This window comes from Alligator sinensis, unplaced genomic scaffold, assembly GCF_000455745.1.
Source record: "Alligator sinensis unplaced genomic scaffold, ASM45574v1 scaffold442_1, whole genome shotgun sequence".
Taxonomy (NCBI): Eukaryota; Metazoa; Chordata; order Crocodylia; family Alligatoridae; genus Alligator; species Alligator sinensis.
Window position 1 is genome coordinate 8,163,151 of NW_005841829.1, and position 15,422 is coordinate 8,178,572.

General features: G+C 40.6%; 1 protein-coding gene across 1 annotated transcript in view; it reads left to right on the forward strand.

Annotated features, from left to right (window-relative positions):
• NELL1 (neural EGFL like 1) overlaps positions 1-15,422 on the forward strand; it is a 537,948-nt gene that overhangs the window by 108,626 nt on the left and 413,900 nt on the right. The window contains exons 6-9 of the mRNA XM_025199761.1: positions 4,209-4,281; positions 4,526-4,608; positions 14,443-14,577; positions 15,405-15,422. The exon at positions 15,405-15,422 is cut by the window's right edge and continues 109 nt beyond it. Of these exons, the coding sequence (XP_025055546.1) occupies positions 4,209-4,281; positions 4,526-4,608; positions 14,443-14,577; positions 15,405-15,422 (309 nt within the window). The remainder of the gene's footprint in view (positions 1-4,208; positions 4,282-4,525; positions 4,609-14,442; positions 14,578-15,404) is intronic.

Consider the following 15,422-nt stretch of genomic DNA (forward strand, 5'->3'; position numbering starts at 1 on the left):
CACATCCCTTCCCCGCAAAGCCCCCCCCCCCCCAGAGGGGCACCCCTGCCCTCACCCCCTGGCCCTGCTTCCAGCTGCGATGTGCCACCTGGGGCCGGCAGCATGTCCTGCTCCCTCAGCCCCCAACCATCTTCCCCAGCCCTGCCCCAAGCCCCACTTACCTCCATGCTCCAGGAGCGAAGAGCGAGTGTGAGCCTGAGCCCGGCCCTGGCTGCCTCAGAGGCCTAGGCCCTGCCCTGCCCCCCCTCTCCCTTCCCCTCCGGCCAGGGCTGGGGGTTTTCCGCCCTTTTTGCAAATCGGCTCTTGCAGGCTGGAGCTGTGCCAGTCTGCAAGAGCTCTTTGCAAAAGCAGAGAATCCACGGATTTCTCTACTAAAAAGAGAAATGTTTGCTCCAATAAAAAATGGGAATCTGTGGTTTTCTCCATTTTTCCATGGTAAACAGAAAACCCGGATCCCTGCTCATTTGGGTTTGCCTTCTATTTTTTGAAGGATGTGTTTTTGGCTTGAATAGCCTCCTTAGCTGTGCTACTAGGCTATCCAGGGATTTAATTGACCCTTTATGATTTGTGGAATATGTGTTTCCTGAACTTCTAATATGGTATTTTTAAACAGCTTCCAAGATGCCCGCATGCCGTTTATGTTTTTGACTACTTTGTAACTTCTTTCTAACTTCCTCATTATTTCCCTTCTTAAAGTTGTATATTGGTGTGGTGGATTTTTTTTTGGCTTACTCCCTCCTGCTAGGATGTTCAATGTGATTGTGATGGTCACTGTTACCAAGTGGCTCATCAACAGATATCAAGTCCTGTGTGTTACTCAGGATAAGGTCTAGAATTGCTTCTCCTCTTATGGGTTCTAAGGTGAGTTGTTTTAGAAAGCAGACATTTATCACAGCCAGAAATTTTATTTCCACATCTTGCAAAGTGCTTACCCAGCCTGTGTGAGGGTAGTTGAAGTCTCTCATTTTAGCAGCTTCTCTAATCTCCCTAAACATTTTGTAATAATCTTCATCTTCCTGATTGGGTGGTCAGTAATATAATCCTAGTACTTTATTTTTTATTCAAGTATGGAGTTTCTACCTACAGGGATTCTATGGTAGTTTTTCCTTTTAGAAAAAGATTTTTAATGCTGTTACTGTCTGTACCATCCTTAGCATATAGTGCTACTCCTCTACCTGCATATCCCAATGTGTTATTTCTATATAGTTTGTAACTTGATATAACTGTATTCTATTGATTATCATCCTTCCACCAGCCCTGAGATGCCTATTATTCAAAGTCACTATTTAATACCAGGCATTTTTGGTCACTAACTTATTTTTTCGGCTTCTAGCATTTGGGTAGAAACACTTATAAATGTTATCCTTGTTCAGGTTACCTGTTACTACTCATGGCATTTGATTAGGACTCTAGATGTTTTGACTTATTCTCACTATTATTTATGGTTATACTTATTACTCCCTTACTATGTTCTTCAAGACAGTATAGAGTCTGAATGATGTCACCTTTTGGGGTTGTGATAATGAGACCTCTGTGCTTTTGCTCACTTGTCAGCTTTCCCCAACTTTTAGTTTAAAAGCAACTCTACAACTTTTTTAATTTGTAGGTTTCATTCTTGTTTACGTGGAGGCCATCTTATTTGTACAGGCTCCATGTACCACCTTCTCATTCACAAATTAAGACTCTGGAGTTCTACCTATCTCTTGAGCCCTGTACATTTTGCTGGAAGCACTTCAGAGAATGCTATTGTAGAGGTCCTGGACTTTAACCTGCCTAGCAGCCTAAATTTAACTTCCTGGACCTCTGTCCTACGTTTTCTTATTTTGTTGGTACCCACATGGACCACAACCACGGCTCCTTCTTAGCACCTGTTATCAGCCTATCTTCACATTTTGTGAGGTCTGCTACCTTTGCACCTGGCAGGCAATTCACCATACAGTCCTTCCAGATGTCACAAACCCAGCTGTCCATGTGGCTTATGATCAAAACCTCCACTACCACCACCTGCTTCTTCCTATCCTGTAGGTTTGATGTTAGAGCACACTATGGATCCTGTCTTATGGATAGTTTCCCTTCTTGCCATCTTGATGCCCTCCATCCCTGATACTGTCATCCTCCTATGGGGGCTGCTGTACTGGAGATGGGGCTACTCTACAATGTCCCTGAAAGCCCTATCTGTGGAGTTCTGTACCTCCCCTAGCTGCTTTAGTTTAGCCACCCTAGTCTCAAGGGGTATTTTTACATGTGGTTTGGCGGGGGCGGAGCTTTAATTAGAGCTACTCTGAGAAAATGTGTGTGTGTGTGTGTGTGTGTGTGTGTATGCTTTCCCTCCAGACTGCATTATTTATGATGTGTAAGAGTACCTCAAGTCTGCTTTTTAAGTATTGTTTAAAGCCAAATAAATAAAACATACGCATTATAATATTTAATTATAAACATACCCAAATTATGGTTGAATGTAGGGGCTTGGGCCCAACAAAATACTTAAATGAATAACTTCATGTACGTGCTACTTCTGAATAGGGATATTTTCCAGAATCTGGGACCATATATTTTTCTGGATTGATTACTATGAGAAATGTAATATGGTGTGGTAAATATCTATAATTTCCCCTATGCTTGTTTAAGCTTTTTATTGGGGAGAACTGAGCTTTAAAGATGCATTTTTGTGTCACAGCTGGTAATTTTTTGTTGGTGGTCCTTGGCTAAAGGTATATAAAATAACATTTAAGATTGTTTTATAGGACTTTCCTTACCTAGTGACAAGATCATTTCTTATTAATGTCATGGCATCATTAGTCTCACAGATGAAAAGGTTAATAAATGTATATACTTTTGCAGGAGCGGTGGTGTGATCTGGTTATGTCTGTTCGTATTTTCAGTTAATATTTGATCTTGCACTAACAAGCAGGAAGCACTGCTGATTACCTTCTAGTGCTTTAGAAAATGAACACACAAAATACATAAATGTTAAGTGTTATTCATAACATTTCAAAGGCTTTGAGCACTATCTGAGAGCTATATTTTATTTATAGATAAGTGCAATATTCCAAGCCAGCAGCTACATTTTCCATCTGCAGAATTCATTCTACTAGGATTTCACTGAAAATAAAAACATAGCCACCCAAATCAATCTTTTCATTAAAAAATAGCAACCCTGATGATAAATTTCCACTTCAGTTAGGGCACTTCTTCCAGATAAGTTGGAGACAGAGCCATACACAGTTTTTCATTAATAGTGAGATCTTATGTAAATCCAGGAGTTCATCAGGAAATTTCCCAGTCTTCTTCAAGTTTGTTAAGGACCAAAGGATCATGCATGGTGCTGAATAACCTCCCATTAGTGAATATTGTGGGAGCTCTCTCTCTTTCAGGCTCAAGTCTGAGTAAGAAATTCAGGATTTAGCTCTAAGAAGAACCCAGTCTTCAGCATCCATCATCCTAGCTGAGCTCTGGGAAAATCAGTAAAGAGCTGGATTCCTCTCTACAATGGTGTGACCTGACACTTGGCTACTCTATGCAAGGCACGAAATATTGGAGAAGGACACTGGATTCTGTCAGTTGGGGAGCTTTCTCCCCTCTCCCTGCCAGTGTCCAGCTCCCACAATCCTACATGTACTGCTGCTAAGGAAACTCTTATAAAGCTGAATTATATGTAGCCCTCACCCTCCGTCCTCTCGTTATGCACAGGATGCCTTTCCTACCTACGGGTTCGGGACAGGATTTATTCCTAACTGAGCAACAGAAAGATCAATATGGAATGTTCTCTAAATTCAGTTTGATATCCTACGGTAATTTGGCTAAATCAATACGAACATTTCTAGCATACTTTTTTTTCTGCTGTAAAGCAGAATCTGATGTTCTTAAGCAACGAGCATTACCTAACTTTTTCACCAGTCTCTGTCATTTTGAGACAGTTTAGCAGACTAGTTATTGATTGAGAAAAGAGAACAGATTGAGCTAGCCAATAACACTTGCACATATTTAATCAAAGTCAACACCTAGTAAACTTTTTTCATGGTGAAGAGGAAGGTTTTATTTATATTTTGTCCCACTTCAATGAAACTGTTAGTTTAGGATTGCTCTGTCTTAGTAAAAATAAGCTGATGTTATTCATGACTTTTCAGCAGATACCTTGTGAATAAGCTTGTACAGTTTCTGCTGTATGAATATAATCTCTATTACCAGCTATCTCTTCTTTTACAAAGGGTATCATTCAAGATGTGAAAGTCATCTTTATTCCTAATGGATATATAACACAGTGTCCTAATCTGAATCGCAGTAAGTAGCAATTTATTTACTTCAGCAGTTGGCAATTTAAATATTAATGATTACGGTAGTTTAAATGCGATAGTCTTAACTCTGTCCTGTATCATCATTGAATAGTTTCAATACAATCAGTCCAAGGAAGCAGCAACTCTGTTTAAGCAATTGCATTTTATGTTCTGATAAGCAACACATGTTTAAACAATTTATCAGACTACCAGACTTCATTCATTTATAGGTTTTTTTTTTCTTTATTGAGCATGCCCAACCTGCAGTGATTTCTTAAGTCTGGTTCAAGGAATCATGGATTTACAAGAACTCTTGGCAAAAATGACTTCAAAAGTAGGTACCTAAACCTCATTGTCAATTCTTCATTCTGTTCCTCATCCTTTCATGTGCTCAGACCACTCTATGGATACTTTCACTTTTTTGCAATTGCTTTACATTATCGTAATAGATTTTTATTCTTACGTCTCTTTACTGTATCATAGATTTAAACAGATAGCTTCACAATTGCTAAATTACTAAAGCTAATCTAACCTCTTTTGCTTTGGAAAGAACACTTATACATTTAAACAAAAAAGCTTGTGCTGTAATAATATGCATAATAGTAAAGGGCCTAACTTCTAAGGAAGATATAGCAAGGTTTTACTTTTCAGGTTGGTGATTAAGTTCAGCCCCGAAAAAGGTAAATCGCAGAAGGATTTATTCATTCAGGCTTCCCCAAACTGTTTTGTGAGTGCGTATATGTTTGCCTACGGTGGTTCCACCCAAAATCTTTTCCACCCAAAATCTTTCTTGTCATAAACCCACAATATATTGAGGTGTTCATAAAATGTCATGCATGTTTTCTTGAATTTATTTGACTGATTTGGCATGTGTGATCTCTATAGGAGGTTTCGAGTTGTATTTAGCTACTTCATCTTTGTGTTTATATAGATTGTGCTATTTGTTATAAATGTATTTTAAAGTTCTAGTCGGGCTGGGATTGCATAATATGCTAATGGTTTTTGGTGTTACTCCTTAAAAATGAGTTCCCTTGGAGAGGATCAAAGCCTATATGCTAAGAGAAGTAATGACTGGGTGTGTCTACATGTGAAATTAATTTGACTGAATAAACTCTGGCGCAGCGTAGACACTGACATTTAATTGCGAAGCCAATTAGACAGCTCCTCAGTAAACGTCTTATGTAGATGTGACCACTGAGTATCCAGCCAAACAGACCTTACAAATGCAGTCTGAAGCACATGAACCAGGCCCTTTCAGACCATGATGAATTTACATTTTAGAAGGAGAGACCAGCAAGAATGACACCCGGCTATTCAGGCTTTTCAAATAAGGGTATTTCTCACAGTAGGGAAATCAGGTGAGAGAAGTGCATTAAAGGGGCTTCTGATTGAATCTAGGGTCAGGGTGTGTCACACCTGTAGGTCCCTTGACATTGACAGAAGATTAAAGGGAAAGCAGAGGGAGGAGGGGCATGTCACTCCATGAAGATTTGTGTGTTTTTTGTCAGATCTGTGGTCTCTTATGACTCACCAAAATACCCAGGCAGTTCCAAAGGAGCCACTGCATCTATTTTTCTTCAGTATCCTCTTCTATGGGAGTTTCTACAGTGAAGGGAGATTAATGGAAGAGTTAATATATTTCTAGCCTAAACTATTTTTGTAGGGTTGGAGTGTTGTAGTCATCATGATCCAGGAAATCTATGAAAGACAAGGTGATTTGTGTAATATCTTTTTATTGGACCAATGGTATTGGACCAACATTTTTAGACTGACATCTCTCCCATCTATACAGTTGGTCCAGTATAATATATCACAAAAAACCCTTGCCTCATACTATTTTTTTGTCTTTTTTCTTTGTTTTGGTATTTGTTTTTTTCATGAGGGAAGGATGGATGCATAGTCTTCCAGATCTGCCCTGTAACTCCATCCACCCGCCTGGACCCTTGTTGAGTCTAGGACTGGATAGGGTATAATGCTGTTGAAGTCATTGAACCTCTGGTGTATCCGTAGGGATGATTTATGCTGAGGGAACATTCTGTTGGTAATACTTTTTAAACCAGCTGACCTATGATTAATTTCACCATCAGGAATTAGTTTTATCTGGAGTGCCACATATATGCGGATGAAAGAGTAACTGCAGAGTAGCCTATAGGTGCATTTAATTATAATGGAGTTACTGAACCTAGTATTCACCTAACGGTAACTCCACCTATGTAAAAGCAGTATGTGCATGATATTTTTTATCATGTAAAATGATTTTCAATGCCTGCCTCTCGGAATTTTTCCTTCTTAAAAGAAAAGGATTTATTTTTAAGCATGTCTGCATTATATTGACACTCTACTTAACCAGCTGACATGCTTTGGATAGGCTTGCTCAGGGAAGGAAAAATGTTAAGGTTTTAGGTCAGTTTACTGCTAGAATTGTGAAACAGAGGTAATTATTTTGAGCCCTGCTGGTGGTATGAGAATTATGTATTATGCAAACTAACGTGTTCTCTCTACTGTTAATTATATTGTTGCTTGCTAATACACTTTTTGGGGCCAAATGACATGCTGTTCATATTCTAAAGATTTACGTGCTCACATTCAGAAGTGCTGGGATGCCTTTTTGTTGCTGGTCCCTTTTCCCGTGATACTGTTGTGCTCCGCATAGTAATGTGTTTAACTAACTCAATGAAACACTTATTTAAGTGACACTGTTGTCTAGGAAAAAAAGAAGGCCATAAAAAGCAGTAGGGGAAGTTTTTAATTGTGAGACAAATGCAAATTAAAGATGATAGAACTTGAAAAAGGGCATTTTAATGGTTGTTTTTGACATTACAGCCCCAGGGGGCAAATGGCCCTAACTGATATTTGTGTAGATATAAGTACACAACGTGGTGTTAATGTATGTCCGAGCCCAGCGTTGGCTTAGAACCACTGCACAGCTGCCCATGAAAATTTCTTCTGCCAGGGCAGGTGGTTAGAGAACTCTTTGCTAAAATACATGAGCAGTGACCCTTAACTCCTGGCACTATTCCAGGAGAAGCAGAATATGAACTTGGCAGTGTGTAATAATTGTGCCCCATGGTTCAACGTCCAGCTGTTGCTTTTAGGCTTTACTGTATCTGAGACTTAAATTGTCCCTGGATTTGATTACAGTTGAATTACAGGCTCGTATACATCAATGAATGTTGTTTGCAGTGCAAATATGAATGTATATTCCTGGAGAATACAAAATATAAAAAGCAAGATACTATGGGCCAAGTCTAACTCAACCTTTAATTGCTACTTAGGCATTACAAGACATTACTTGGGCTACTTCCCCAGGAGTAAAATACAGCTAGTCAGGCTTAGCTATCTAAATTCCCAACACAGATCATTAGTGCCTCCCAATGATAATCAGAAGTGTCAAGGTGTTGAACAAGAAGACAGGTGCAGCTAGATAATAGGAATGTATGTGTCTGAATTTCTGCCCCTCTCCAAGCCTTCGGCATCTGACTCTGAGCTGCAAGGGAGGCATCTTTGTGAACTCTTGGGCTGACAAATGAGAAAATGCCTACCTAACCAATGGCAGCATTGAATTCAGAAGAGCATCCATCACTGAATCTTGAATGTGCATGATGGTGGTGATGACACTGCTCATTTGGTATGCTTTGGCCTAGAGGCTCTGGTCCCTGCTCCTAGTATGTTCCTGTTTTTAATCCAGTGATTATCTAATGTAAAATGCTTAAGCAGTCCTGGTAGCAGAGACTGGAACCTGGGATTCCCTTTTCCTAGGGAACTGTTAGAACCAGTGAGCCATGACACATTTCCTCCGGTTTGCTATTCTTCTGGCCCCATAAATTTTGAATTTTTTTTGATCCAGTAGCCCAATTTTAACAGCAAGGGTGACAGGGCCATGTCTACTAATAGCTTGATGTTTAGGGCACTGTCCTGGGAAGTGGGGGATGAGGGCTGTAACAAGTTGGATGTATGCATGCTGTCATTATCGGTATTAGATAGGCAGTCAGGGACTTGGACAGACTTAGGCATTTTGCACACTAACTTGGATTGCAACAGAGTTAAGGCAGAATTTAAGCATATATATGACCTATGTGGATTGCTCCTGAGTGTGTCCAGTAGTCCAAGCTGCTGGACTTAAGGATGTTTTAAGAACAAAATAGAGGTCTTTTGTGACTCTAGGTGCTGATGTGGTTTTGAAGCTGCTGAGACTGGTTTGGGTTCATTTTTGTGACTTAAATTCTGCCTAAGCCACCAGTTCACGCACCTACAGGGTTCATTTGGATGTGGCCCCAGATACTAGATGCTTTTAGCTTTTCCTTCCTTGCATTTCTTAGGGATATGGAGTCAATGTAATAACTTCTCAGTGCCATGTTTATATACATCGTTCTTATCCTTCCCCAACAAAGCATACCTAATGAAAACGAAGCTCTCCAGGGAATAATACCCCCTGCCACAAGAAAGCTTCCTGGCAGAACCCTAAAGGTATAACTTCTCAAGGTGCATAAGTGATAGCTTTTCTGAGCCTTAGCTGGTTTTTCATGGTGGAAAGGGAATCTGAACTTTTCCCATCACCCAGAAGTCTTCTAGATTCCTTTGTTTCATCTCTTTAATCTTGTTACCCCAAAAAGAATCAAATTGTTAAAAAACTAATTAAAATATAAATTACCCTGGCACAGTAGGGGCAGGTCATTTTTCATCAGACTCAAATGACATATTGGATATGGAAAGTTAGGTTTTGATGACAACTTCTTAAATATAACAAGTCATATCCTCAGACAGCTTTAGCTGCTATCATGAGTCTGAGAATTGGGCACATTTCTTTGAAAATGGATTGCATTTGCTTTCCAATAAACTTTGGAGATCACACATTAATAATCCAAGGTGTTCATTTTATTGGAAATAGTCACTAGAGATCTACAGTCCTCAAAGTTTTAAAATACTTTTACTCCTTGCTGAATTGTACCTATGTGAAGATCAAACGGATCAGAGCTTGGGTTTGGCTGGGCTAAATATGGAATTATTTGAGGGCTGAATTCACTCATGTTAAATAGAAATGGAAAACTCTAGAACACTTAGCTCAGAGATTATACCTTTTATTAATTCAACTAAGAAATTGCAAAAAAACATAGTAAATATACTGATGGTATATATACTGCCTGGGTAACAGCATTGATTATTTCATCACAAGTACTTACCTGAACTACAGGAACCTATGGGACTTCAAAATTGATTTGGAACACTGACGAGAGCAAGTGTTCTTTGTCAGATTTCTGATGCTTTTTGATTATGATTGGGCAGAAATATTGAACATGAAGAATAGCCTGGTGTCTTAGGCCTTCAGCTTTTGTTAGGAAAAGAGGGAGAGACAAGAGAAGATAAGAAAAAATGATGGAGGGTAGTTAACCCAATATTTCTGAAATTTTCAAATAGCTTTGAAATTAAATTCAGATTTAGGAAAGAGTAAACATTCAGTTGTGGCATAATATGTCCCCCGCTTCTTTTGTTCACTCCTGCTTTTAACTCAAAGAATGTCAGTTCTTCAGATCCTGGGAATTTCCCAATGATGTTTTAAATCTTTGATGAATCTATTCATACAAATTTGGCAAGATCTAGAATGGCATTTCAGTTTATAACATTTACTTTTGAGGATTTCATTGTTTTGTTGAGCACAGTACTGAGTTTTCAATTAAGCCTAGGATTTTAAACACAAATAGAACATTTCTTGACCCTCCAATGTACCAGATGCCACTAAATAGTATTTTGAAAAAGATAAAAACTCTTTGTGTACTGAGATGCACCCACACCTATTACTATAAAAAGTTCTCTGTTGAATATCTTATCTATAAAGTCAAAACTGACATATTTTCAGTAACATTGCAAAGATAAATGTTTGCATAAAGGTAATACAGGCAAAGCCTACATTTCTGTGATTTGCAAATAGTTTCATTTTGCATTTGAAGACATTTTTTTCAGAGTAAGAGGTTAGAGGTAGTTGGTATCTTTATAAATGAATTGATATAAATTCTGTACAACAGTGCAAATGACAGAGCCAATTTTAGTTGATTAGCATTTGTTTCTCTTTATTGCTTTTACAGTAATCAACACAAAACAGAAGGATAATGTATTAAGTGCTTTTCTAGAATTGTTTTATTAAATAGCCTTTTTCTCTATAAGCAGTTTACACAGAATCATTAGAAGGAACAAAAATGATTAATTTCATTTTCTGTGTACAATGATTAAGGAAAGATGCAGTAGAAAAAACATAGATTCAACAATTTTAATAAATATAATTTGTGTGTTAGAAATAGAGAAACTCTTTTCAGGTTACTGTGGAAAACTGGGAGGACTAGGAGCACAATAAAAGGGGATGATTTTTGCCTTTAAAGTGCTTAGAGTGTTTTTGAAGTCACTACATCATGCTGGGTTTGGGAGGGACTAGTGTTAATTCCAATAATATCTTAGAATCATGATTTGAAGAAAATCAAGAGCTGTTACTCAGAGCTTTTACTCTAGATGATTCAAAGAAGGGGAAAATAAATTTACCTGGTATTTTCTGTTCTCCTTTTTGCTAATTCCGTTGGTGTTAGAGGTTACCTGGCAGAAAGAGTAATTGTGATTCACATGTATGTAAGAATATTTCCATTTGAAAGAGTGAAAGGTATGGAGATGCAAATGGATAAAATGCAGGTATTTGCCAATATAAAAATACTATATTATTCTACAGCCATGTCCCCAAATAGCGTAAGTTTGGAATCGTAAGATGTGGTATTATTACATAGTATAGAATACTACAGTATGCCATATAGAAGGGTAGACAGTCATGACTGGTGCCAATTCCACATTATGCTGGATTCTGATACCTTCATACTGAATTAACCCCCGGTTACTCAGATAGTCTCATAGACTTCAGTGGGACTACTCCCTGTAGTATGAGTAAGTATCTTAGAACTTGGCTGTTATGGAATTTCTACCTGATCTGAGATGCATGGATTTCTAGGAAAGGACTGCATTTGAAGAATGGTGTGTTTACATAAATACTATATGGAACTTGGGTCCTGCCAAGAAGTTTGCCTGCAGTAAGGGATATTATTCTCTGGGAGAGCTTCATTTTTATCAGGTATTCTTCACTGGGAAAGGATAAGAATGATCTATATGAACAAAGCACTGAGAAGTTGTTTGGACACGTTGTGCAGATTGGAAGTAGCAAAAAAAAAAGCAGGAACTGATTTATTTAGTGTGGACAACAATTTATCCTCTTGATTGCTTTCCCTGATGTTTGTCTTTGCATGAACCACTGTCTGTCTCCCGTGTTCACTCTTATATAGCCCTTCTTCTAGCAAGTGTGGTGGTTGCTTCCCTGGAAGAGGAAAAAAATTAGATGCTTTCAACTTTTTAATGCAATTTAGTAGCTGGAAAGGAGACTGAGATGATGGCATCAGCTAGCTCTCTGTAATTTCTGTGCCACCAGAGATCTATAAATGAGGATTTGGAAACATCTGCCATACAACATATTTAGATATCTTCTTTTCATTATAAATACTATTTGCTTAGTGCAAGGTAAGGTCTTCCTAAAATGACCTGCAAATTCAGGTCTAGTTAAGGGTTAACCAGGGTAGTTAGGATGAAAGAAAGGTGTCTGGGCCTGCTACTTTCATTCTCTATTACCTATAAGCAAGCTAATCAATAATACAGAAATACAGGCAACCCTCGCCATTCGCGGGGGATATGTTCTCGTATCCCCCGCTAATGGCGAAATTCACGAATAAGGCACTGTGCTCATGAACTCTGTCTGCGTTCATGAACTCAGCACCCCCAGTGGTTGAGGGGTGGGGCACGGCTGCTCTGGTGATGGCAGGAACATGGTGATGGGAGCCCAGTGGCAGCAAGCGCAGAGCGCTTGAGAAGCTCCTTTAAGTGTATTTAAGAAGCGAGTTCGGCATTTGTGAATATTCAAAACCATGAATGCCAAACCCATGAATAGTGAGGGTTTCCTGTACATACAGTTTTGTGGTTTGAACTGAAAATGTACACATAACAATCGGAAGGCTCCCAAGAAGATCTTGTTGGCTAGGGGCAGACATTCAAAAACCTGGAGCCTGAATTGATTCAGTCTTGGCAGGTTAGTTAACCTGCCAAGATTGAACTGATTTGCAAATGGACAGACATTCACGTTTAATTCTGCAAATGCAGGCACATGCCTGTAGCGGCTCAGGCTGGAAGCTGTGGGGGCACTAGAGCAGCCCTCCCTTGCCTTTGCAGCAGCCGTAAGTCTGGAGGGAAGCTGACCTAGTGGGGTGTGGCCAGGTGCCTGCAGGGGCTAAGTATGATTGTGGAGGGCTATAAATTCCCACCCTGGCCTGTAGGGACCCCAGCCAGCCTGTGCCTGGTGGGGTAGGGAGAAGCAGCCCTTGCCAGGCTTGTACCCAAGGCCAGACACTGTCCGGGACAGTGCCTCAGGCATAGGGGGCAGGGGGCAGGGATTAAATTTCCCTGCCCTGCTCTCCGGGGAGGCACGGCAACCCAGTCAGGGTCTGTCCAGCTTTCCCTCCTGCTCTTGCTTGGGTGGTGGGGGGCCTGGCCAGAGCCAGCTGGGATGGCCCTGCTATTCATCCAGGGCTGGGGCTGCAGCTGCAGCTGGGGCTGTGGGGCAGAGCCCAGCCAGCTTGCAGGTATTGCTGAGGGCAGAGGCAGAGGGGTAGCCTGGGCAGGGACTGCATGGCCAGATTGGTCCTGGCTTCCTGTGCCCAAGCTGAGGGGGCTGTCATGGAGCCCCAGCTGGCTGGGAAGGACCCTGTGCAGGCAGGGTACTTCCTAGCCTGCTGAAACTTCTTGACACCCCAGGCTGGTAGCATGGGTGGGAGCTGGCTGGGGAGTGGGCTTCCCAGGGCAGTTTGGAGACACTGGTGGACCCTGAGCCCAGCCATCACACCCCCTGTCCTGTGCAGCACCTAGGGCTGCATGCACACAACCAGCTGTGGGCTGGCTGATGGGGCTGTTCTGCCCCCCTCGCCATGCTGCTCTGGGTGGGGCAGGGAGCAGCTTCAGCCTCATGGCTTCTGCCCAGCACATGGAGCTCCAGCTGTCTTCAACCTGGACGCCTTCCGTTTTTCAAGGTGTCTGGGTGGAAGGTGTCTGGGAGCTGCAGTTTGGCTAGGAATAGACGTTACACATAAACTGGTTTAAATCATCAGAAACTAGCTTAAAGCTGTAACAGAACAGAAGTTTATTGCACATAAGCCAGTTTCAAAATGGCCAAAACTGGTTTATGATAAACCTTTGTTGAATATAGTATCAGACTTAACTGATTTGGGTCAAACCAGTTTATGCAACTTCTGTCCCAGACCCCTTCCTGGTTCAAGTTAAATCACAGTCCTCCAACCCCAGCATGCTTTCCAGCCTGGGCTGGGCTGTGCTGTTTGCTGTAGCAGAGAAGGGTTTGGTGGGGGAGGCAGGGACTGTGCCCCGCCAGGCAAACCCTGGCTGCGGCCTGGGGCGGGAGGGGGGAGGGGTGGTGGTTAAACTCCCCTACCCCCGAGTACAGAGCTGCCCTGCCCTGCTAAACTTACTGTTGGCTGCAACTGGGGACTGCAAATCCCAGGGGCACCTGGAAGCACGAAGAGGAAGTGATGAGTGACCCTGCAGAGTCCTCCTCTTGTGATTTTGGACTGCAAATCCCAGAGACCTTGCAGCAGCAGAAAGAGGAGGCAAACACAGCCCATGCTGGCTGTGCGCCAGGGAGCTGTGCTCTAGCGCCCCTTGGCTTCTGGCCCGAGTCACTGCAGGCATGTAGCTGCAAAAAGTGAATGTCTGTTCACTTGTTAGTCAGTTTAATCTCTGCAGTTTAGACTAACCTGCAAAGAATCAATTCAGCCTTGGGTGTTTTGACCATCTGTACTTATCCTTTTTGTGTAACTTCTGTCCCTAGCAGTTAGGGTACATTAGACCAGAAGAGCCAGTAGGTCAGATCCCCATCAGTTGGATCACCATTTTTATCAATATTGGTGTAGCTCCACTGAAGTTAATGGACTCACTATTTAGTGTAATTTCAACTGGTGTAATAAAACTTGATTCACCTAAAAATAAGCAAGCTATTCCTCTCCTCTCCTCTCCTCTCCTCTCCTCTCCGGCGTTAATACCATGTGTATGAATTGCAGAAATTACATCAAGTCACTTTCATTTATAGCTAAATTATGCAGAAACAAGGCTTAGTCAGTTGGAAAACTGTCACTGTGAGAAGACTTGTCAAGTAAATGGAGTGATCTACCGAGACAAAGACTCATGGGTAGAAGATGATCACTGCAGGAATTGCACATGCAAAGTAAGAATCTTCTAACAGATTTAAGGGGTAGGACCTAATTAAAGTGTGAAACTGATCCTTGAATATGTAATGCTAACTCTGAGAATTATTACCTTTTTAGTATGCATGTAGATGCAAAGTGAACAATTGGGAGGGAAATAGTAAAGAGCTGACATTTCTTATGTGAATACTTAGTAAATAAAATCTGCTTTCCCTTGACAACACTTTCGTATATGTTCTAATTATATCTGTGAGAAGTTCACCGTTTTTGGGGGAAATGACAGTGTTGTCTATGTTCAGTTCAGAATTGTTTCACTGCAGTAGTTTTTTAAAAAGGAAGCATTATCTTAATTTTATTCATAGATGCTCAATTGCATCTTGAATGGTAACAACATGCAAATTCTGTTTTGGGTGTTTATCATTTTGAAAAACAGACAAACAGAAGAGAATTAGTATGTAAATCTTGTCTGGTTGAAATTATTTGATCAATATCTGAAGAGAGCCTTCGTTTGCTCAAGAAAATAGAAAACTGGTTGTTAAGATCTTGAAGTTGATTGGCAAAGCCTGCAAAAAGTGTTATTTATGTTCTTGTAAAGATGGGGTTATGGTTTTTTGCCAACTCCGCTTTGGGTGGGTAAGTGGGATAAGACAAGTGGAGTATATCAAAATGGTAATAGGAATGGTATGGGCTCACATAAGTAAGGGTCAGATAAGAATATACTTGTTGCTGAAGGATGGTTCTAAAAATTCAGAATTCTTTTTCTGGCAGAGTATTTTTATATTTTATACAAAATATAAATGAACACAAATGTATATGGCTGAACTTAATCTTTCTAACTTTTGCTTAGAGTGGAGTAGTGGAATGC